Raw genomic sequence first — 22,387 nt, 5'->3', positions numbered from 1 at the left:
GTGCTGTTAAAATCTTATTTGTGGGGCACTAAGACAAGAGAGAGCTTTTTACCTGTGGACCCTGAAAACACAGAGTACATGTTTAATTCTTCTGTTGGGGGCCAGAACCAAACACAAGCAGAACATGCAGTTCCTGATCTTTATTGTCTCCTCTAGATTTATTTCTCAAAGTGCCCTGCAGCAAAGCAAAACAAAAGCCTCCTAAAATTTCAGCTCCTATCAGTTCCAGTTGTTGGGAAACACTGACACTAACCAGGCAATCAAACTACTTGAATGCAGAAGTGTAAGCTTTTCAAACAAGTGAGGAATTCCTGGTGGGTTTTTCTTGTCCACCTTGGTGGACACTTGGATGCTGTTGCTGTTATGGGTGGTGGTTGGCAGTGACAGTAAAATGCCTGTTTTGTGGGTTCATCTCTCCAGTGCTCTGTTGGGTTAAGGTCAACAATCCATAACCCATGTCTTGCAGGTGTGATGCTGCCTGGAAGACTCTGATTAGTTCATGAGCATGGGAAATTAAAAAGTTAAAGCTGAGATTGGAAGTGAGAAGCAAACATGTGATTTATGGAACGTGTTCCTTGCAGCATGTGGTAGCTCAGGACTGCTGAAGATTTGGGCATTAATTTTGGATCGTATGGTTCCCAATATAAAAGATTCCATGATAATTAGCACAGAAGAAAGCTAAAAATAATCAACAGAAAAGACTTCTTAGGTGGAAGTCTGTGATCTTGGAAGTGCAGAAGCATGGATAGTGTCTAGACAGAAAAGGTATGAAATACAAAACATGCACTTGACCTCAGTTAAAAGGCCAAGATGAAACAATCACAACAGAGAGAGTGACACAGGGGAATTGCTGTGCTTAAAAAGAAAGCTGCTCCAGTAGTGAAGAAAAATGGAATATGGGATGAAATGGTTTTGACTAAACAGGTACTAAAAATTATCCTGGAAAAAGAATTTTAAAAAATCAATTGCAATTTGTTTTCTCTTGTTTGATTATTAACATGTAAAAATGCTTTTTTAAAATTAAAAAAAAAACAAACTGTAAAGTCTTTTACCTGCCAAGGCATGGAGTCAGGACTTTCTATGCTTCCAGCTGGGATTACTGAAACACTTGCAGCAGGGCACTGTAGTTCTGCTGTTTGAAGGAGTAAGGGAATAGAGGAGAAACACTACCATGGACATGAGTGTAGAGGAGAGCTGGGGAGGATTTATTTTTTTTAACTTCCTCCTCCATTCTTTACCTTTAAATGTAAGGCCTGATTCTTTGCATGGGTAATTTCATGTAGCTCACTGACTGTCTTGCCCACAGAATGCACATCCCTAAACTGCCATTTTCTACTGGTACTTTGGGCCCTTAGACTCTGTTGATCTCTTCCAGATTTCTCTCAAAGTGAACCAAATGGAAATTACAACAATGTTAGCACAAGACTTAATACAAAACTCTGTGTTAAGTGTTCAACTGCTATGAATAAAATCATATGTATATGGTAAATGAATATGAATAAAGTAATAAAATATGGTAATGAAAAAATCAGAGCAGCTCTAGCAAAATTTTTAAGCATTACCTTGTTGCAGAAACAAGTACTCTGTGCATCCATGTAGTGATGGGACAATGCAAGCCCAGCAGTCCCGCATGGATCTCTGCAGCTGTAGGAATTGGTGCCATCTTCGGGCAATGCTCAGTCATTGCACCCTTCGTTTTCTGCTCGAGAAGTCAAACTCCACATCCTGAATGCAAGGTGAGCAGGAGAGCACAGCTGCATCAGTGTACAAGTGTCCAGTACTCCACAGTGTGCTTTCTGACTGGATGTAGCCCATGCTCTTTCTTGCATCCTGTGTTTTCTTTTTGTTGGGCTTCATCTAAAGCAAAAGCAAAACATTTTTGTACTTTGCTACTTGGAAATAGAGGTGCAAACTCAAGAAGCAGACAGTTTGATCTCAAAACACCCATGTCTTCCCCTGGTCCTTCCTACAGCAATATGAGTAGTAATAAATCTTCCAAGAAACAGAGGAAATTTCTTCCTCGTGACTTGTGTGAAACAACCTCTAAACACTCTTTTATCTGAGAATGTACAGAGAAAACTTCAGGATGGCCTAACTACCTTGAGAGGTATCAAATTCTATTGAAGACTGAGTTGGATAGAGTAATTGCTTGTGAACATGGTGCATTGACTTAATTTTTGTTGTATATTAGGGTCGACCAGGACCAATTGGGCTTCAAGGACCAATAGGTGCACCTGGATTTATGGGCCCAGAAGGTTTGCCAGGAGCAAAAGGTGGGAGAGGAGCAGTAGGACCCCCTGGACCAGCTGGACAGAAAGGTGACAAGGTATGCTCAGTTGTGACTTTTCTTTCCCCCCCTGCAGTAGATCTATGGCCTTGTACGTATTTTTAAATTAATAAACATGATCTTGGACTATTTGTCATGAGGTAAGAAGACAACAGCATTTCATCAGTATCTTTAGAGAATCCTCTGCTTTTATTTTTGAATGAGAATACAGTTTCTAAAGCTGCTGAACACTGCAGCTATCCTGGCACATGAACCACAGCCAAGTGAGGATTGCTGTTGTAAGTAGTCTTTCACTTCACATGCTGAAGGATAGGTGGGTGTTACACAACATTCAGAGAGACCTGGAGCTAGCTCCTCTGTAGTAGATCCTGACTTGGTGTCTAGAAAAGCAAAAGGAATGGGTTCTAAATGAACCCTGCAATTCAGTTTTGCAGTTATTTATAACAGAAGGAATGTAATAAACTATGTCATAATAAATGGAATAACTCATAAGGTGTGGGTGTCAATGAATGCAGTGTAGAAGAATGGGTAGAACAGCAAACATAGGAATGTTTTAATGCCTGATGATTTGCTCTGCTGTCTCTTTTTAGGGAGGGAGTATCAAACGGGGATTCTTGAGCTAGGCAGAACAATGAAGGGAAGCATGAAGAAATACTTCCATTAATGAGTGGATACACTTGTATCCACACATGAATAGTTCACCTTAAAGAAAGTTTACCTTGTGCACCAGGCTGGAGCAGTGTGCATGCTCCCACCATGAGCATGACAGCCTGACAGAGCCCAACTGATGGATCCTAACATGGGCAGGTCTGGTACTGTCTGAGGACTGGGGTGAGATTCCTACTCTCCTGCCTATGGGTTTGCAGGAAAGGAATGTTTTAAGGACAACAGCTTGAAAGCTTAAAAGGCAGAGGAAGTCCTGCATGCTTGCCTAGTCTCTAAAATCTGAAGGAGGTCTGGGACATCAGGACAAGGGTTTAAATTCTGGGACTATCCCAGAGCGTCCTATCAGTGTACTTGGTGCAAGGTGCTCAAGTCATGTGTGGAAAAAAGGAAAAGACAAATAGTTTAGGTACCAGGACCTGCAGAGCAGAGTTTTTCTTCCATGTTTTCACAGCTACTGAGCTAGGTAGATTATTTTAATCATTTAATATTGGTCAATGCATTGGAGTTCTACCCACCCTTTCTCATAAAACAAAGAACCAAGTCTGCTGAAAATGATGGCAATGAAAGTCATTGCACGAGTGTTGCATTCATCTGAAAGGCAATGGAGGATTCAAAACAAGGACTGACTGCTGATACGAGTGAGAGCATTTTCATTGTTCTAGTAGATAACACTAAAATCATTAAACCCAAATTTCCCACACAGAAACCCAGGATAGGAACTGAATTGTAATGATTTGAAGCAATTTCTGAAAAAATCCCTTATTTGCTCCAGAAAACCAAATGGTTTGCTCCAAAAAAAAATGGTTCTATCCATTGAAACGGATACATATGTAATACCAACACACAGTAAGATTCTCTCTCCTTAACCCTCATGGAAACAATATACTTTACCTTTCCAAAACAAGAGCAGTTTCAGCTGAATATTCAGTCTATTTTGCTCCTATCCAGAGCAGAGCAGTAGAACCAACAGAGTGCTAATTACTTGCAACTCAGCCAGGGTGGTCTGAAGTTAATACAGTGGTCTGAAGTTAATACAGTTGTCTGCATATCTCTGGGTATTGCTATCCAAGTATAGATAGAAAAGCTCACAAGTCCTATTGAAACTCCTGGGAGGTCAAGAGTGACACAGAGAGTTAAGCTTTTACTGGATTGTTTATTTTCTTGGCATCTTGCTTCCCCCAGATGTGCAGTAGGAGATGATATTTTTACTTTAAATTGCCTGATTAAAACGTTCCTGAAACACTCCTCTGGCATCCAGTCAAGCTCAGATGCTCACTTCCTATCTTCATTGACCTCTGTGGTCAGAGAGAATCTGTATGAGGTAGTTTGCTGCTTTTGGTTTTGCAAGCTGAAATCCAAGACTGAAAACAATGGAGTGAAAAGTATTTCACAGATAACTGAAATATATGGATTGATGACATGAAATATAATGTGTACTCTTCTTCTTCAGGGCCCAATGGGAGTTCCAGGATTTCAAGGCATCAACGGGATCCCAGTAAGTTTACACATGTAAATAGGAATCACCAGAGTGTTTAGTCAGAACCAAAAGCATGGAGGCACAACAAAGCTGTCCCAGCACAGCCAAAGTGTATCTTCCAGATGCTTGCCTCTCTCTGAAGGGAAATGGCAGTGGTTTTTGGTCATCCTGGTGGTGCCATGCTGGTCTGTAAGAGGTTTGGATCCTATTATGGGATGATAGGAAGTTGATATGTATCAGGATGTGAACCTGAGTTACGTGGGGATTCACTGCATCATTGATAAGCTTTTCTTTCAGCACCATGTCTAGAAGATACCATATCATAAAACTGAACTGAAAGGGGACCTCAGACAGTGAAATAGGCATGATCAGCTCTGCCTCAGGCCATTTTTAGTATGTGTTTCCTAACCAATTCCTAAAACCTAGTAAAGATGGAGACTTGAACTTCTCTGTTAGAAATGCTTTGCTAATGCCTAACTTCAGTCTTTCTTTCTGCAGTTTAAACCTCTTCGTTCTCATCTTTCTCATCACAGAGAGCAGATTGTTCCCTTTTACTTACTAGTAGCCTTTTTCTATGTGATAACTGTTATCAAATCTGCCTTAATCTTATTTTCCTATGATGTGAATGAAAACAGTGATTAGAGCTGAGGCTAACCAGAGAATCCTTGCTTCTCTGGTGCTAGTTTCTTGTTTAGATTTGAGCCTGTCAGAAACCTAAGACAGGAAAGAGATATTCCAGCATGTTCCAGGTGATAAGGGTAGATAACCACTTTCCCTGACTATCAGGAATTTTCTTGTTTGTTTCTTCCATTCTTTAGAACTTTAACATTCTAGTGACCGTTGTTTCCTTTACAAAAAAATTATGTGCCTGGAATTTTTTTTTTTATTTTGTTTCCCCCAGTGATTTTTTAAAATATGTCTTACAAACACTACCTCAGGGGAGTTTTTTCTGGACCTGCTTTAGAAGTTGCCCCAAACTTCCTTGCTCTCTCTGCATTATTCAGCTCATCCTGATTTTCTTTCTGTTACCAGAATTCTTTTCTTGATCGCGTTTTTCCATCTTCATTATCCTTGCACCTTCAGGCTGTCTCATCTTCCCTACTTCCTCAGCTGGTCAACAGAGCTCCAACAGTTGAGCTGTGTTTTCTTACTTCCTATCAAAACTGAGTTGTTTTGATAGATTGGCTGAAAATGCACAGTTGGCTGTGCAAATGGGCTTGCTGATTCCAGTTCCTTCCTGGCCCTTGTCCTTCTCTCCCCCATCGCTCATCCTTGCCTGTTTCCTCTCCTGCTCTACTCCCTTACTGCTTTTTTTTCTTTCTTTCTTTTTTTCTTTTTGTCTTTTCCCATCAGCCAATTCTCTAGTTCTGAAGAGAACAAGCTGTTCCCATAATACTTAATTTAATTGAACACACTGTGGGAACATGCTGTTCTCAGGGTATTTTTTCATATGAGGCTCCAGAAAAGGGGGATTCCCAACAACGGGGGGAGGCAGAGATACAGCAACAGCCATTGCCAGGTAGTTGGCAGCAACAAGCATTCCAAGGAAAGAGTAGGGGAGGTAGATGAGAGAATGCAAAGCCTCCAGCATGTGCAGAACTGCTCTGTCTGCTTTATAATATTGTACAGGTGGGCGATTCTGCTGCTCATGAGCAGAAAAGTGCTCAGCTCTGTGGTTCTTCTGTGTCACAACTGCAGGACAGAAAAAGAGGGAAGGGAAATTAATTCACACTGTTTACATTCTAGACATTGAGATCAATGGCTATAATTCTAGGGTGAAAATAGCAACCAGCACTACTTAAGAAAATACTTATGCTTTTGCCAGTTGCATTTCAGGATAGGGATTAGATTTGATTTGTTATGAAATGGATATGACCATGTGCACACTATATGGATGGGAGAAATGCAGAGCAAAGGAGAGAGAGCTGTGTGTGCTGACAGATGTAAGAGAGAAGCAAAAATTACATTGCTATCTCTGCACAAGGATTAACATCTTAAGAAGAAGAGTGTACAGAAGAAGAAGAAGAGTACACACTTTGTAGTGTGCAGGTACCTTAGCGTGGGTGGGTTATGGCCAAAGGGCTGCAAGGCAGTGATCCAGAGGGGAATCCCACTATTGACCTCAAGGGAAGTGGTGTTCCACAGAGTTCCCTTGAGGAATGCTGGTGGCAAGTAAATCATGTTGTTGCAGCTGGCCTGACTAATCCCTTTAACCTGGTAAATACAGCAGCTTCCATGTGTTTATTGCAAGCCTTTCTGTGTCACACTGCAGATGAAACCCTCAAATCCTTAGCCCTACTTGGGAAGTTTATTTTTTCCCATAGGACAAGATTCAAGGACACCTCTGGCAAAGGCTGGAACTGGAGCTGGCAGATGTAGATAGCTTTTCATGGACTTTCCAAGAAAATACATCTATGAGAAATGAGCCCTTGTACCATGAAAGCTGGAGCCACACACAAAGTCCTGTTTTGCGTCCTTCCTAGAGGAAATGAAAGCACTTGATGATGGCTGTAAAAAGGCCACTTTGCTGTGGCAACCCATGAAACTGCTCATTCAATTAGTTTTGTGTTCCCCCTTAATTGCATTTGTTTCCCTGTTGTTAAATATTTGTTGAGCTCTCCTGCCAGGGTCGCCTTTGCTCTGTTTGATTTAGTAAAGAGGCAGCTTGGGATCACAGTGTTGGTGTGAGAGTAAGAGTCAGATAAAGAACAGTTCAAATTTCCTTATCTGTCTCACAGGGAATGTCTCCTTTTGTGAGAACAGAGGACACAAGTGATCTCTCCAGCCTGTGTTTCAACTCAGGTCTGTGAACTACCCTGCCATGTATAAGTAAAGCCAGGAAAAGTCTTCTGCCTTAGTTGAGGTGCTTGTGCTGAACTGGCACATCTGCCAAAACCAGGAATTAGAAGCAGGGAGAGCAGTGAAACTATCAGTTTTTCAGGTTAAAACAGCTTTTTTAAACAGTATTTTAAAACCCTGGGGGAAAAGGTTCTTCTAAGCCAGAATTTTACAGCTCTCAAGGGAGTCAGTTGTGGGTGCTCAGTGTCTTCTCAGGTACAGTTCTTAAAACAGAGCATTGGGAACTCTGATAACACATGAAATGGAAATTAGGAAATCCTATGAATATTTTTCCTAAAGCACAAGAAGAGGCATATGTATGATGTCAGTCTTGGCTCAGAACCACAGACATGGATGGCATGGGATCAAGTGACAGGGCCACAGTTTTATTTAACAGACCTAAGAAATCACTGTGGTCAGCATGCTTTACATCCTCTTTTTGGGAGCCCTTCTCATGTATTAGAATACTGAAATCTTTTGGGCCTAATACAAGCTGTTTTGGGACAAGAGTTAGATCTCACCCAAAGTGTTTCCCAAGACATGAGGCCACCCGTCAGCTGCTGCCATGGGCTGGCTCTGGGCCAGCACTAAAGGCTCAGCAGCTTGGCTCCCTGTTGTCCAGCTCTGAGGGGCAGATGTTGGCTGTTCAACTTCACTAAACCCAGCAGCTGGTCACCTTATGTTGTAACCAGATACATGTGCACTTGTCCCATGTAGCTTCTGGATTTGTTGAAGTTGTAAACAAAGTGAAAGACCTGATAGACATTGGCCTCCCTCTGTAGTCCCAGCTTGTCCCATCAGAGACTTGCTGCTCTTGGCTGTGACATCTCATGTGGATGGAGAAGGGTGGGTTGCCATTAATTTGGTCTTGCTTTGGCAACCAAATGAATTTCTAAGTGGCAAAAAATTGGTGCTTCAGCCTTCTCCTGTCCCTTTACCAAGGCCTGGCAAGTCTCTGCTAATGCATCACATGTGGGTGCTTTGACAAACAGACATGAGGGTGCTGGTGCTGTGTATACAGTGGTGCCTGATGCTGATGCTTTGGGTGACTTCATTCCACATACAGAGGCCTTGTTTAATCTCAAATTTGTACTTGTCAGGTGAGTTGCCTCAATCCTGTAGCAGAGACACACTTTATGTTCATTCAGTTTGAACCTTATTGCCTGTCAGGGAGCAGATCTGGGCTTCTCACCATTTTGTTGGCATAGATCACAATACAGTTGCCAGGGGACTGAGGATCTCTGGCTGGAGATTAACCCTGTTAAAAAACAGAACAGTTATTTCTCAGCTATTCCACTTGTGCTTATCCAGCACAGGGAAGAGATAGGGTTGAATGAGCAGGAGTGTCCAAGTGCCCTCCTGGCAGCAGCTGAGGCAGGTGATCAGCTCAAGGATTTACTTAATTATGGCCTAGATTGCTCTGCGTCCTTGGAAAAAGTCATTATGACTCCAGCTTCTCATCCATTGAAAGTAGGTTCTAGCATTCCCACATTTTTGAAAGGCTTTTTAAGATCCAGAAATAAAAGGCTTTACATTATGGCATAGTTCTCACTGAGTCTTGTCAGAGCATATGCTGTTGGCTTGGACTGGGAAGACCTTTAGCAGCACAAATGTGTTTTGTTTCAAGTGTCAGACATGAAGGATTGTTAATGTTCTGCTTTATCTCCATTTTATCCATGTTTATTTTTTTGCTTTCCTAGTGTGAGTCATAACTTGCTTAATATCTTAAAGATGAATCTTTGGAATCAAACAAAAGTACTCTTGGGATGAGTCAAGGTCAGGGAGTACAAAGGAGAGGGAGAGAATTATCAATCACTGCTGCTATCTTTAATTTTTCCTGCCATAAAACACTGCTTATGAGAGCCACAGGATTCATTTCTGGGAAAAGGAGGATAGAATAAGGTAGCTGCTTAATACCCAGGTGGTGTGACTGACAGTTCTGTATTTTGCCTACATATACCCAGGTGACACTGAGGAAAAAGTAATTGAAGTCTCAAGCTTTGATCCCCTTTGCACCAGCATCATGCTGAATAAACCCCATGAATTTAATAGAGCTATAGTAGGGCAAAAGAGGTGTGAAATCAGAATTAGGTACAATTGTATTCTATTCTGCTTGATTAATAATTGACCATTACAAATACTTTCTTTTAAATGCTGTTTAATTAGGTCATTCTCCCAGTTGCTTTCCCTAAGGTTTTAGGTTTCACAGAACAAGAAAAGCTGTTTTGCTTGAGTGGCCTAATGCTGGAGTTGTAACATCTGTTAAACTATTGAAAGAAAGAATCCACACTGGAGAGCAAGAGAAGTCACTGAAATTTTAAGCAGTTTGGAACTACAAATGTTCAGTATTGTTGAGTCTGCCTCTGCCCTTGTTTTTACATGAGTGACTCCCATTCCTGGTGTCAGGTGCACCCTTGGGTGCCCCCAGCATGTGCTATAAGCTGTGTATTTCAGACTGCCATGGGTTGAGCATTGCCCTTTTGGGACCTACTCATGCACGAGTTATGTACTTAGAAAATTACCCCTTGGAGAAAAAGATAATTAAATTAATGCAGCCAGTGTTCTGGCTGAAAAAGCTGTCTGTGCTGCAGTCTGCTGTGCACAGAACTTGAGTAGGAGTTGTGTGTTTCTTTTGTATTTCCAATTGAAAGGGATCAGTTTTCCTGGGACAGTATTACTAAGCAAATAATGCATCCTGACATGTTTTTTCCCTTTACACAGGGTCATCCTGGACAATCTGGACCTAGAGGCCTGCCTGGCCTCGATGGCTGCAATGGTACCACAGGGAGTCCTGGCCTTTCTGGATCAGATGGGTTTCCTGGCCTACCTGGGCTGCCTGTAGGTCCCAACTTCAATATGGTGTTTTGTAGTCACTAAGGCAGGATTTGCTTTTCATGCCATTGTTGGAAAAGTAACTCCCAAGGACTTAGGAAGAACCCTAAAAACCCAAAGTTTATTAGAATCATAGAATCATAGAATTGGCTGGGTTGGAAGGGACCTCAGAGATCATCAAGTCCAACCCTTGATCCACTCCCCCCGTGGTTCCCAGCCCATGGCACTGAGTGCCACATCCAGGCTCTTTTTAAATATCTCCAGGGATGGAGAATCCACCCCTTCCCTGGGCAGCCCATTCCAATGTCTGATCACCCTCTGGGTAAAGAAATTCTTTCTAATGTCCAACCTAAACCTCCCCTGGCACAACTTGAGACCTCTTGTGCCCTCTTGTCTTGCTGAGAGCTGCCTGGGAAAAGAGCCCAACTCCCCCTGGCTCCAACCTCCTTTCAGGGAGTTGTAGAGAGTGATGAGGTCTCCCCTGAGCCTCCTCTTCTCCAGCCTGAACACCCCCAGCTCCCTCAGCCTCTCCTCATAGGTTATGTGCTTGAGTCCCTTCACCAGCCCAGTTGCCTCCTTTGGACAATTAGCATTGTTAGAGCTCAGTATCATTTTCTTATTGAAATTCCACTCTGAGGATAAAACCCCTGTGAATCCAGTATGTTCCCACACTAAGTGATACCAGTTTAACTGTCAGAATTCAAGCTAATTAAAAAAAAAACATTATAAAATTTTTAAGAACCATGAAGTATCAAATATCTCCCACCTGGTATATCTCAAGTTAGATGCTGATTGGGGAAAGGATGTTATTATGTGCTAAGTCCATGCATCAAATATTGGATGCCTTCCTTTAGGTCTTAAGACAGCCAAAAGGCTCAGTCTCACTGAGTTAGAATTTACTTGCCAGAGTATAAGGATGGGGTATTTGATTTTTTTTTTTTTTTTTTTTTTTTTTTTTTTTTTTTTTTTTTTTTTTTGTCTTAATCAGGGTCGTCCTGGCCCAAAAGGCCTTAAAGGAGAACCTGTTTTTGCTCAGGGCAGTCTCAAAGGAATGAAGGTAAGACTCATCATCACACAGGGGTAAGTGTAGTATGAGAAACACTTTGATGTCCCATGGCTTTCAGGGCTGATGCTGCAGGTTATATTGCTCATGGTGTTAGAGGTGGGTGTCCTGGATATGGCTGAATGCAGAGCTGAATGAATACACTCACAGTATCCCATCCTTCACTGCTGTGAAGCCAGGATTTTACTCTCTCTGTGTAATTAGGACCTCACCCTGAAATGTCTCTATCATACATGTCTGTAATTTTAATTCCTGTACAGAAAACACAAACTATAAATAGTACTTCCAGGTTATTGTTCAGAACAGTAATTAGGTTCTTGACTATACCAGTAACTCTTGTGATACTGAATTTAGCAATATTTGGCATCCTCATGCTTCATTAAATATGGAAAAGGAAATTTTTTCTGCCATGTAAGGCTTCTCACACTGACTTGGCTGGTCAAAATTAAAACCTCTTCTAAACTTCTATCCATATTGTTTATACTTGTAAGTTACTAAAAGTTAAATAGATATTTATTTACTTCACTGTTTATGGCCAAAACAGATAATGTTATCCTTCTACATATTTTATAGTGATTTTGTAATGAAAATTTTCATGTTTACCAATGTTTTCACAATTAGTACAATTTTTTTTTCCATGCTACTTTAGTTCCTCTTGCTATCCATAAATGAAATGGTTGCAATTTCTTCCCAGTTTTGGAATCTCTCCATTACTCAATTTAAATATGGAAACACAGATGTCAAAATATTTTCCCATTTACACTTGATCTAATATTAGCTAGCAGCAAATATTTCTATTTATACAAAACTTCATGTTCCTTACAGTTTGTTGCAGTAACACAGTGGAATTTTACTCACGCATTTATAATTTTTAGGGAGAAAATGGTCTTCCTGGATTGGATGGAATTTCTGTAAGTTACCTGATTTGGAGAATAATGATTTAAAAGAATATTAAGGGGGTATTTTTTCTTTTATTGGTTCTCAAGGGCACTTCAAATCAGTGGGCCATGTATTTACATGTGTGATACCAGTAGCCTGAGCAATTCTACCTTTGTAATGGCATGAGTGGCTCTGCATTATGGTAGAATAGATCAGATTTCTCTTATCATCTGTTCTATTTTTCTTTTTTCAAATAAAACTCCCTTCTACAATTGAACTCTCTAACTTTGATTTGCAAAAGACACCTTGACAGTTTGAAATTGATGGTCTAATAATCCATTAAAATCCATTCTAAAAGCATTTGAATTGGCATGCTTAATATTTCCAAAGACTCATTTTGTCTGTGGTTGGGGTTTGATGGGATATGTTCAACACTGTGTTTGTCTGATGTTGTTCTTACAGGGCCCGAAAGGTTTTCCAGGTCCATTAGGTGCTGCAGGCCCTATAGGATTACCAGGTTTACAGGTAAAAGACCTTGATTGCTGCAATTTTTGATAGAACAGTTGAATGTGTTTGCAGTTTTCTCTCCTTGGCTGTGTTTGTGACATGACAATGTGCAAAAATGTGGCTGCATCTAAAAGGATTGAGCACAGCTGACTTCAAACCTGGAATACCTGAACTTAGTGTAACCACAAGAAGGAAGGCTCCTGTCTGGAGCAGTGTTCTGACCATCAACCATAAATGAGGGCTTCAACAAAGTCCTAGAGTGCTCTCTACAAAAACGACATTTTGCTGCTCTGAACACTTCCTCATCTTGGGACTAGAGGGAATACACTGGCCTCTGTATGCTTGGAGCCTTTGCCATCATGAAATAGGCTAAAAAGTTGTTTTTTCAGGATACTAGAAGAGTGTTTCCATTAGACAGAGGTAAAAGCAAACTACATGTTTGTTGCTTTTAAATTGAAGTTAGCTCTTAATCAACCCCAGTACCAAAGGGCTATGCTGTCTTTTATAGATGTAAAGACTTGAAGATTGTTTGCATCTGTTACTTTTGTTTTGGGGGCAAGAGGTACCTGAAAGTTCAGGTACCACTGTAGATGCCAGCATTGCTCCCATTGTATGCATCCTAATTAAGTAAAAAGTAATAAAATATTGATCTTGTTCACATTTAGGGTCCAGTAGGTCCCCCTGGGCCACCAGGTCCAAAAGTAAGTACCTACCTTTTTTATCTTTTTTCTACACCTGCATGCTGGATTTTTTCAGCAGTGCTATGAGCTCAGATGAAAAGGGTGCTATTGTGTTTTCTTTCCCAGGGTAACATGGGATTAGGATTTCAAGGAGAGAAAGGAGAAAAGGTTGGTGAAGTCTTAGTTTTTAGTCTGATCTTTTGACTTGCATGACCCAGCCCCTGTGCCAGCATTCAGGCATGTTGGTATTTTTTACATGGAATATGATTAGGAGTGGCTTTTTTCTGATTCACAAGCCACTTCCATAGGAAATCAAATGCTCAATCTATCTTAATAGCTTCTTCTTTTGACAACAGGGTGATGTAGGGCTGCCTGGCCCTCCAGGTCCCCCACCATCCACTGGAATACTGGAGTTCATGGGATTTCCAAAAGGGAAGCAAGGAGAAAAGGTTTGTAAATTCAGTTTACAAAACCATGCTTCTTCAGTCAAGGTTGAATAAAACTACTGGACAGTGAGGGCTTTTACATTTCCAAGTCAAAATAATTTTCTGTACTAGTTTAATCTGCCAGAATAGAATAAAAGCATTATTTATTGTGTTCATCTCTTTCCCTTGTCAGGGGGAGCCAGGCCCTCAAGGATTCCCTGGAGAGAAAGGATTGCCTGGGCTGCCGGTGAGGACAGAGAAGAGTTCTAATAGATGCCTAACATGGCATAGATGGTTCAACACCCTCTAAATAGCTCACAAGGTCTCTACAGGGGTTTCTAGGCACCCAAGTACTTTGAAAATCTGATTAAAATGCCCACAAGACTTTCTGAAGAGTGCAGCTTTAATCTGATAGGGTTTTTTTGTCCTGGGAGTACGAAGATGATGCTGATGCTGTTCTACTTCAGACGTTACAGAGCAGCCTTCATTTCAGTACCTGGAATCTGCAGTTTGCAGCAGACCTCCAAGTAGACATTCCCTTCCCGTGGCCACTTGGTGGCAGTGTTTCGTGAGCTCTCACAGAATGGCAGCCATAATTTTAAAATACCCCTTTTTCCCCCCTTTAGTTCCACCTAGACATGTTTTGGTTTTTTTTTTGTTATTTTACTTTAAAGTTGTAAAGCATATGTGTATCTTTCTGCCTGTCTGTACATATCCTGTTTTAAAATGGGCTGTTTAACATGAGTGCTCATAAACTCAGGAATGGGTTGCATCTTCTCTGTGTGAATCAACAACAATATCCCTGGATTCCAGAGAGCTATTCCCCAGCTTATAACCTCGTGTAAACACAGGTTATTTTGATAAATTTAGGGAATAAATATTTTGTAGACCTAATGACTAAGCAGATAAATTGTTTGCCACTTTCTTCAACAGACAGATGTTGCTAAAAAGATGTGCAAGAAAAACCTGTGCATGGGACACACAGTTTGTTATTGCCCTTTCTGGATGTGTTCCATTATGTGCATGGTTGGCTTTAGACATCACAAGAGGCCCACTGAAGCTGGTGGGTTGAACATTTGTGTGAACTTAACCACAGCCATAAGATATTTCAAGACTGAAGCTTGAAAATTGCTTAACTACTGTAACTCTTGCTGAAATCAAATCCTGGTGTTCTATCTCTGGATTTGATACTTCTTGCTGACTGGGAAAACCACCAAATATTTCCAAATGTTGACCGTGAAAATGCTTGTTTTGTGTCATTATTAGGCTTTAGAAATGATAAAAGGTGCTCTGAGAACTCCCTCGAGCTGCTGCTGTTAAAGAAAAAAGGAGATCTGAAGTATTTTCTAAATGTAGAACACAATACAGAGTAGGAGTGGCAGGACTTTAGTGTTCATAGCATGGTGTTAGTTCAATATGGTCCTGAGAGAGGTCCTTCTACAATTCTATAAATTGGTAGAAGTCATGGGAAATGACAAAGATAATGTACAAAGATAAGTCAGGGTGATGCAGGTTTTCTTTCTGAGGCAGAAGAGTCCTGGCAGACACAGTTCCCCTTGTCTTTCAGTTTTACTGTTTATATTAATAGATGGATTAGTGCTGATTTTTTCCTTAGGGCTGTGCTATTCAATTCCAGCCAGAACACAGATTTAATGTTGACATTTTTCCTCAGGGTTTTGAAGGTGTTGGAGAAAAAGGAGAAAAAGGTGTGCCTGGCTTACCTGGTGGTAGGGTAGGTAACTTTACAAAGACCTTAAATGCCTGTTCTCAGACACATGAAGGACCTTTCATTGACAGAAGCGTGTAGGGTCCCATAGTAGCCAACTCCATACAATAACAGAACCAACCTATAATTCTTACCTCAGTAAAAGCTTTTAACCAGTGCCAAAACCAGCCATGAGAGAATGCAGATATTTGGGGAAGAAATGAGCAAGCTGGCAATAGATGTTTGTCTAACTGGGCAATGAATGTGGGAGTTAACAGCATGCTCAGTCACACACCAGCCATAGATTCTTCAAAGCACTGTGTCCCTGCAGAGATGTGCTTATACACAACAGGAATGCCACAGCATTTTGTTCTGCATGTGCAAAATAAACTGTGAAGACAGGAAGTCATGATTGTATTTGGTTTCATTGCAAGTTTTACCTTTTCATTCTTTGTTGCTGAGATATTTGGAACCTGATATAATAAGGCCAGACGGAGGTGAAGCCTCTGAGGTTAAAATTTTTTTTGCTGTTCTAGGGTCTTTTGGGACTGGATGGACCTGATGGGATTCCAGGGAGAAAGGTAAAATATCTCTTTTTTTACTGTACCTACAATTACAGTCTCAGCTAACAAATATTGGCACTGTCCCATTGTGTCACTGTGTAATGAGGTTGCCCTGTGTGACCTCTTTGCAGGGTCATCCAGGTGTTCCAGGCTATCCAGGACTGGATGGAGTTGAAGGCATGAAGGTAACTTCTCATATGAAAATAATTCATTGCTGTTTAAAAGATAGTTCTATGAATAAGGAAGTGTAATTTCCCCAATCAAATCTCCTCTTTGCATCTGTATCACTCTAATTTTCAGTATGTTTCAGTTCCTCATTTACTTTATGGTTAAGGATAAAAACAAATGATTGCTGAACTATGAACACTCAGGTATTTTAATACCTTTACAATGTTCACCCATCTGAATGTGATGTGAATCTCTATTCTTCAACAGGGTGAATTAGGTGACATTGGTTCCCCAGGCCCTCCTATTATTATTGACAGGGAAGGTCTTGTCATTTCAGGTACACATTTCCATTTTATTTTGGAACTCATCTAAAACACTTTTTCTCTTTCCTCTTACTGTTTCAACACTTTTCCACAGTCTGTATTGGGCCTAACCCTTCCCTTGGTATTTTTTTCCTTTAATTTCTGTATTTTTGGCATACAGATATGCTTAGTCCCATGTTTATAACCTCAGAGTTTACAATTAACTTTTCATCCTCACATTGCAGGGTGATATGTTTCAAGTCAGAATGAAATTCTGTGTGTGAGCAGAGGGGAGTGTTGTGTGTCTACCTGTGTGTCTGTCTGCAGTGTACCAAGGAAAAATGACATCCCTGTGTTGCTTGGAAATGGGTACTCTGAAGGATATTCTGCTATTATTTGTTGTTTGATGTGGTAAGAATATTGTTGAGAAAAAGAGCTTAACTAATGCCACAACTGAAAGGGAGCAGTCTCTGAAGGGGACAAGCTGAATGATCTCTCCTATTCTCCCTCCTTCACATGCATCAGGTTTGAAAAAACCTCTAGAAGGTCAGAGGGATTTTTTCCCCATTATTGTTGACTTTGACCAACAGACTTACTGCTAATGGCTTGGCAGCCTTTTCTGTCAATGAGATCAGTGGCCACCAGGGTTGTTGAGTGAACACAGGCTTTCAGCAAAAATTCTCATGAGATTTTCCTCCTTTTTCTGTATTTGCCTAATAGGTGCCCAGGGTGACCCTGGAAGCCCGGGAATACCTGGTCCTCCAGGAGATGAAGGGATCAGTGGTTTACCAGGCCTACCAGGAGCTCCAGGGTTTCCAGGCTTGGAAAGAGGTAAAGCAGCTGGTACCAGTGCCCTTGGCAGGATGGTTTCTGTGTTTGATGCTGAGAAGACTCTGGGTGGTGGCTTGGAGATGAAGGTATTGGAGCAAGCCTCTCCCTGCTCCTTCAGTTGGCTGCTTTGCAGGCTGCTGTATGAGACACAGGGAAACCAAGTATAGTGGCTTCCAGGGAAGCAGAATTAGTCCCACAGTGATTGCAGCCAGGTAAGTCTTCAGGTGTGAAAATTTGGTGCAGCCCTGTACACAGAAGGCTGCTTGTTTGATTTTCATTTCAAATGAGCTGACGGGCAGAATATTTTCTACACTTCAAATAATATCAAATGTTTTGAAAAAATATTTCCTTTCATATTTGCAAGAGAGAGCTAGCAGACTGGCTTGATAAACCCACTATTTGTCCCATCAATGGTGTCACTTGAAAATTTCTGTTTCACTTGAATATGATCTGTAAAGTCTTCAAAGATCCAGAGACAAGGAACTACTAGAGAAATTATCTGACTGAAAGGAAATCATATTCTATTCAATCAAATTCTATTTATTTCTATTATATGATTCTTATAGAAAATAAAAAGACTGCAGTCTTACATAGTTAATTGTTTAAGTGATCAGTAGGACATTGCTGCCCTGGAAAGTTTTTTGGATGATTGAAGGATTGTGTAAGTGAAAGGCATTTGGTGCCTCTGATTATTAAGTTTTTCTTTGTGCACAATTATAAATTGCTCTGTGCTGAAATGCTTGCAGTTCAGGCAACAACAGTAATTTTCACAACATTAAAAATACCAAAATGTGTTTGTTGCTGGAGAGCTGTTCCTTGTGTCATTGTCTAGATGGAATGGGCCCTGGAGGGTCTCCAGGTATTCCAGGTGTGAAGGGTGAACTGGGAGAACCAGGGAGAGCAACAATTGGATTACCAGGGACTCAAGGCAGAGAAGGTTTGCCAGGTCTGCCAGGAGCACCAGGATTGCCTGGTTCACCACGTATGTATATTTTTAATATTTAATTTTATATGTGACTCTGAGAGAAACAAGGCAAATCATTTATATCTTTATTTCTTTGCCAGAGAGGATTATTCATCTGTAAATCTTAAATGTTTGGTTGACACCTCATTGTGATTGTAGCTCACAACCTTAAATATGCATGTCTTCTGATTTATCCCTTCAACTTCTACCCATCTGTGTCTTCTATCCATCTGAACTTGGTTAGTTCTTTGGCCAGCTGTTAAGTCTTTGAAAAACTGCAATGGTAGCAGAACAGAGGAGTTAAACTGTTGCATCCACATTGTGAGAGCTTTTCCTTTTCTGTATGAGAAGCCAGAAGCAAATGTATGGCAGAGGATTGGAGCCTGTGATTTCAACCAAGTTCCATCTATTTGGGGAAATTCCACACTTTCAGTTTGCTCTGCTGCTATCTCTATCAGTTGCATGACTGACATTGTGAGTAGTTAATGAGCTGGAAATCCACCTTCCCATGGCTTTTGCTTCCCTTTTTTCCATATACAGGCCCTTCATTCCGCCCAGACACAATCCTGGATGGAAGGACTGGAGCCCCAGGGGAGCCTGGACAGAGAGGGCTGCCAGGAGCTTTGGGTCCAAAGGGGTATAAAGGTAACTGACTCTTGTTTTGGGAGAGTCTTTTAGTGGTCATTGGGCCTCAGGAAGATATTGACACGTGGTTAATATCCTAAGTTATGAGGTAAAGTGTCTTTATGACAAATTACAGGCAGTTGAGATGGAAATAAGGAGCCAACAGCTTTTACAATTCAGAGAGAGTTATGCCCAGCACAGCCAGCAAATTCCTTTTTCCTGCTCTGCTGAGGCTGATAAGCAGATAAACATCTCATACCCAGAAAATTAGCTTAGTTATACATTGAAGACAAAAGACATAATGAGACTTAGAAATAAAATCTTGTTCAGTGCTTTTTGCTATATAGGCTGAAAATTACAAAGAAAATTTTATTCTCCTCTGTGCTAAGTATGATGAGAATTTGGGTCCTAATGTGGAAAATCCAGGATGACAGAGACATGGCTGTGCTTTGTGGTTGTTTGGATTCATGGCCAGTTCCAATGCAGGGAAATAGAAAGATATCCAGCTGAGGGTCATTGTAACCTACTGTGAGTGGGAGTGTGGATTTGTTTTCTCTGACATACAATCTGTTTTAAAAAACACCAGACCTCTGTCCTAAAACCATCTGCTTAGGAGTCTAAACCTTTGGGAAGAGGTCAAGAAGTGCTAAGGTTCACTCTGCACATGGTAATTTGGTGAAATGCCTTGCATAGACATTGACCTGGATAAAAAATTGAGCTCCACTTGCTTGATAATTGACACCAGAGCAGAGGAGGCACAAAATCAAACCACATGAGAATGGTTTCATCCTAACTGAGTCAAATACTGCTTTTGGAGCTCTTGCAACTGGAAAAGGTCTTTATCCAAATGAAACTGAGTTGGAAGTGTTGACTATTTTCCAGGAGAGGCAGGTGATTGTGCTTGTGATGGAGGAGTTACAAGAACTGGACTAAAAGGCATCTCAGGCCCACCAGGTCCATCGGGAAGCCCTGGTCTGCCTGGGATCAAGGGAGCTGGTGGAGACCCAGGCACTGTGGGTGCCCCAGGACTGCAAGGCCCTCCGGTAAGGCAGGAGGAGTTTATATTGATTGTCATGAATTAAGGGAGAAAAAGGGCCCCTGTGCAATTGCTGGTGTTGATTGTAGTAAAAGCAAAATGTGGTTTTTGTATAATTTCTTCTACTTGTTTAGATTTTTTTTTTAAAAAAAAGGCAACATAAAACCGATCTGTGAAAAGGAGCTGAAAGTACAGAAATCATCAAGTAATCTGTATATTTAGCAGTCAAGATAAAAACCAGTAATAATTATTCATGGATTAGACCCTGGATTAGATCCAGGGTTCTTCCTAAATGAGGGCTGCCTGGGGAAGCAGATATACATCTGCATGGAGAGAAGACTTGAAAAAACAAATGATGAGATCTTTCCACATCATTGCTCAGAGCTATGAAAATTCTGTGCCATAGATCCAGTCTCTTTCTCAACTGCTGCATTCTAAATGCATGTGTGAGACTTGAGCTGTGTATTTTATTTAATAGCAATCATAATAAGCATTGCTTGTTGGCAGTACTTCTGAAAATCATAGTCCATAAAATACCAGTCTTTTGTCTCCAGAGTGTCTTTATCAGTGTCAGTAAATGCAGCACACCAAGTAGTAGGGAAGAAGATTAAATAATTAGTCTCTGTTATATCATAAGTGATGTAATGTTCCCAAATACTATCCAAGGTTGCTGTCACTGTAGTGCTATACATGAGGGTTTGGATTACCACTGTAAAGCTGTAGTGGCTCAACTGAAACATTTGGGAATAATCAAACCTCTCTTAATTTTTTTGAAGAGTAGAAAACCCTCTAGAGATTCTTTCCAGCTCCAGTCATTGTGACCTGACTTCACGTGATATATTTAAGAAGCAAAGCCTTTTATCTGCATGTTGATATTCCTGTTTTTGTTATCTTTTGGTCTGTAGGCTTCAGCTGGTCAGCAAGGTCCTCCAGGTCTTAAGGGAGAAAAAGGGGATTCATCCTTCGCAACAGGGAAAGGTGCTCGTGGGGACCGTGGTGCCACAGCACCCAGAGGACCCTCAGGCATCCCAGGAAGCCCTGGCAGGGATGGACTCCCAGGCTTGCCAGGACCACCAGGCCCCCCAGTAAGTTCAGACTAATTTAGCAGCAGTTCTTGGGATTTGGAATAAGGAGCAAACAGTGGAAAGGTCTGGCTTACAAATCCTGGTTAGCCCTGTGGTAAATCTCCAAACACATAAAAAGCTCAGAGTCCCTAAACACAAATTGGTTTTGGTCAGAGTTTACAAATGTCACTCATTATGCTCCTGGCTACCTGGGCAAAAGATAAACTTGCAGTAGTGAAGTAGACCCTGATGCTGTTTTGTGTTGGGTCCTGAGAGATAAAAGACACTGCAGGCATAATTAGATGCCAAATCGTGGAACAGAAAAATCACACCAGAATCTTTTTAATTAAAAAGAAATTTAATGTCTTTCAGAATAGGTAATATTTAAATTTTGGCAAATCCAACTTAAAATATTATATCTAAATAGCCACTGAGTTTTCCTGCATTTTGAAATAATGATGGATAATTTGCAGTGGTTTCCATGTACCTTCCCAGGCCCATCTAAATCTTGCACAGAGCTGACCAAATTCCTACACACTTGTTCAAATGATGGTTGCTGTATGTTCATCTCTTTGATTTTCAGCTGTAATTGTCTTTGCTGTGCACAGGGTGATGGTGGCCTAGGTTTCCCAGGTGAAAAAGGATTACCAGGATTACCTGGTCCTAAAGGCCATCGTGGAGAGACTGGTTCTCCTGGCATTGGGTTTCCAGGTCCTAGTGGACTTCGTGGGCCTCCAGGTGACCCAGGAATGGATGGATTTCCAGGGCAAGCAGGTCTTCCAGGCCCTCCAGGTAAGTGTTGCTGAGTCTGCTCTAATTTTGGAAAAGTGCAAAGCTTCTGTAAGATGCATGACATTCACACAGCAATCACAGCTTTCTCAAGTTGTCATGCTCAGGAGGACACACATAATAAGCAACAGATCCTCAGATAGATTGGGCTGCTTGCTTCCCTGAGGTACTGCAGTTTGGCTCAGTTGGTCTGTCATTGTGTGTACCTAAAACATACTATATTGACAAATGATAAAGCCAGTAAATATGAGTGTGATAAAGTTTCACATATGATGTTTTATGTTCATTCTCAGAGTTCACAGTGAGTTGGATGGAAAGTCCTGTGTTTTATGCTTTCATGAGAAAATGCCTGCAAAGAGCTTGTCCCAATGTCTTGATTCCTTGTCAGACATTTCAGTGTAATTTACGATAAGCTTTTTTTTGTTTTGCCACTGCTGCCTTTCAATGCACTTTTCATTCTTTCTATAATTAGGCTTCTAGGCTTACAACTCAGTTAGCATCCATCAAGCAGAATCAGTTTGCAGGCGTATTGTTGTTGCATGTTTTTTCTGTCCTGATAGACTGATGTCCTGAGTTCCAGAGCCTTGGCAGTGAGACCACTGCAGGATGAGGAATTGGCAGAGCAATCTTAAACCCAGGGGGAGGTGAGAGCTAGGCCAGCATAACACTGGGAAGGTTGCACAGACA

The 22,387-nt window shown here is 41.1% G+C and overlaps 1 protein-coding gene across 1 annotated transcript in view; it reads left to right on the top strand.

Annotated features, from left to right (window-relative positions):
* COL4A6 (collagen type IV alpha 6 chain) overlaps positions 1 to 22,387 on the top strand; it is a 114,598-nt gene that overhangs the window by 73,125 nt on the left and 19,086 nt on the right. Inside the window, exons 4-23 of the mRNA XM_071757484.1 lie at positions 2,192 to 2,326; positions 4,404 to 4,448; positions 9,990 to 10,106; positions 11,089 to 11,157; positions 12,039 to 12,074; positions 12,505 to 12,567; positions 13,215 to 13,250; positions 13,356 to 13,397; positions 13,586 to 13,678; positions 13,848 to 13,901; positions 15,327 to 15,386; positions 15,896 to 15,940; positions 16,054 to 16,107; positions 16,358 to 16,427; positions 17,113 to 17,223; positions 18,056 to 18,205; positions 18,728 to 18,832; positions 19,694 to 19,854; positions 20,753 to 20,932; positions 21,520 to 21,703. Of these exons, the coding sequence (XP_071613585.1) occupies positions 2,192 to 2,326; positions 4,404 to 4,448; positions 9,990 to 10,106; positions 11,089 to 11,157; positions 12,039 to 12,074; positions 12,505 to 12,567; positions 13,215 to 13,250; positions 13,356 to 13,397; positions 13,586 to 13,678; positions 13,848 to 13,901; positions 15,327 to 15,386; positions 15,896 to 15,940; positions 16,054 to 16,107; positions 16,358 to 16,427; positions 17,113 to 17,223; positions 18,056 to 18,205; positions 18,728 to 18,832; positions 19,694 to 19,854; positions 20,753 to 20,932; positions 21,520 to 21,703 (1,810 nt within the window). The remainder of the gene's footprint in view (positions 1 to 2,191; positions 2,327 to 4,403; positions 4,449 to 9,989; positions 10,107 to 11,088; positions 11,158 to 12,038; positions 12,075 to 12,504; positions 12,568 to 13,214; positions 13,251 to 13,355; positions 13,398 to 13,585; positions 13,679 to 13,847; positions 13,902 to 15,326; positions 15,387 to 15,895; positions 15,941 to 16,053; positions 16,108 to 16,357; positions 16,428 to 17,112; positions 17,224 to 18,055; positions 18,206 to 18,727; positions 18,833 to 19,693; positions 19,855 to 20,752; positions 20,933 to 21,519; positions 21,704 to 22,387) is intronic.

This window comes from Heliangelus exortis, chromosome 14 (assembly GCF_036169615.1).
Source record: "Heliangelus exortis chromosome 14, bHelExo1.hap1, whole genome shotgun sequence".
In the NCBI taxonomy this organism is placed as follows: domain Eukaryota; kingdom Metazoa; phylum Chordata; class Aves; order Apodiformes; family Trochilidae; genus Heliangelus; species Heliangelus exortis.
This window is presented reverse-complemented; position numbering and strand designations above follow the sequence as displayed.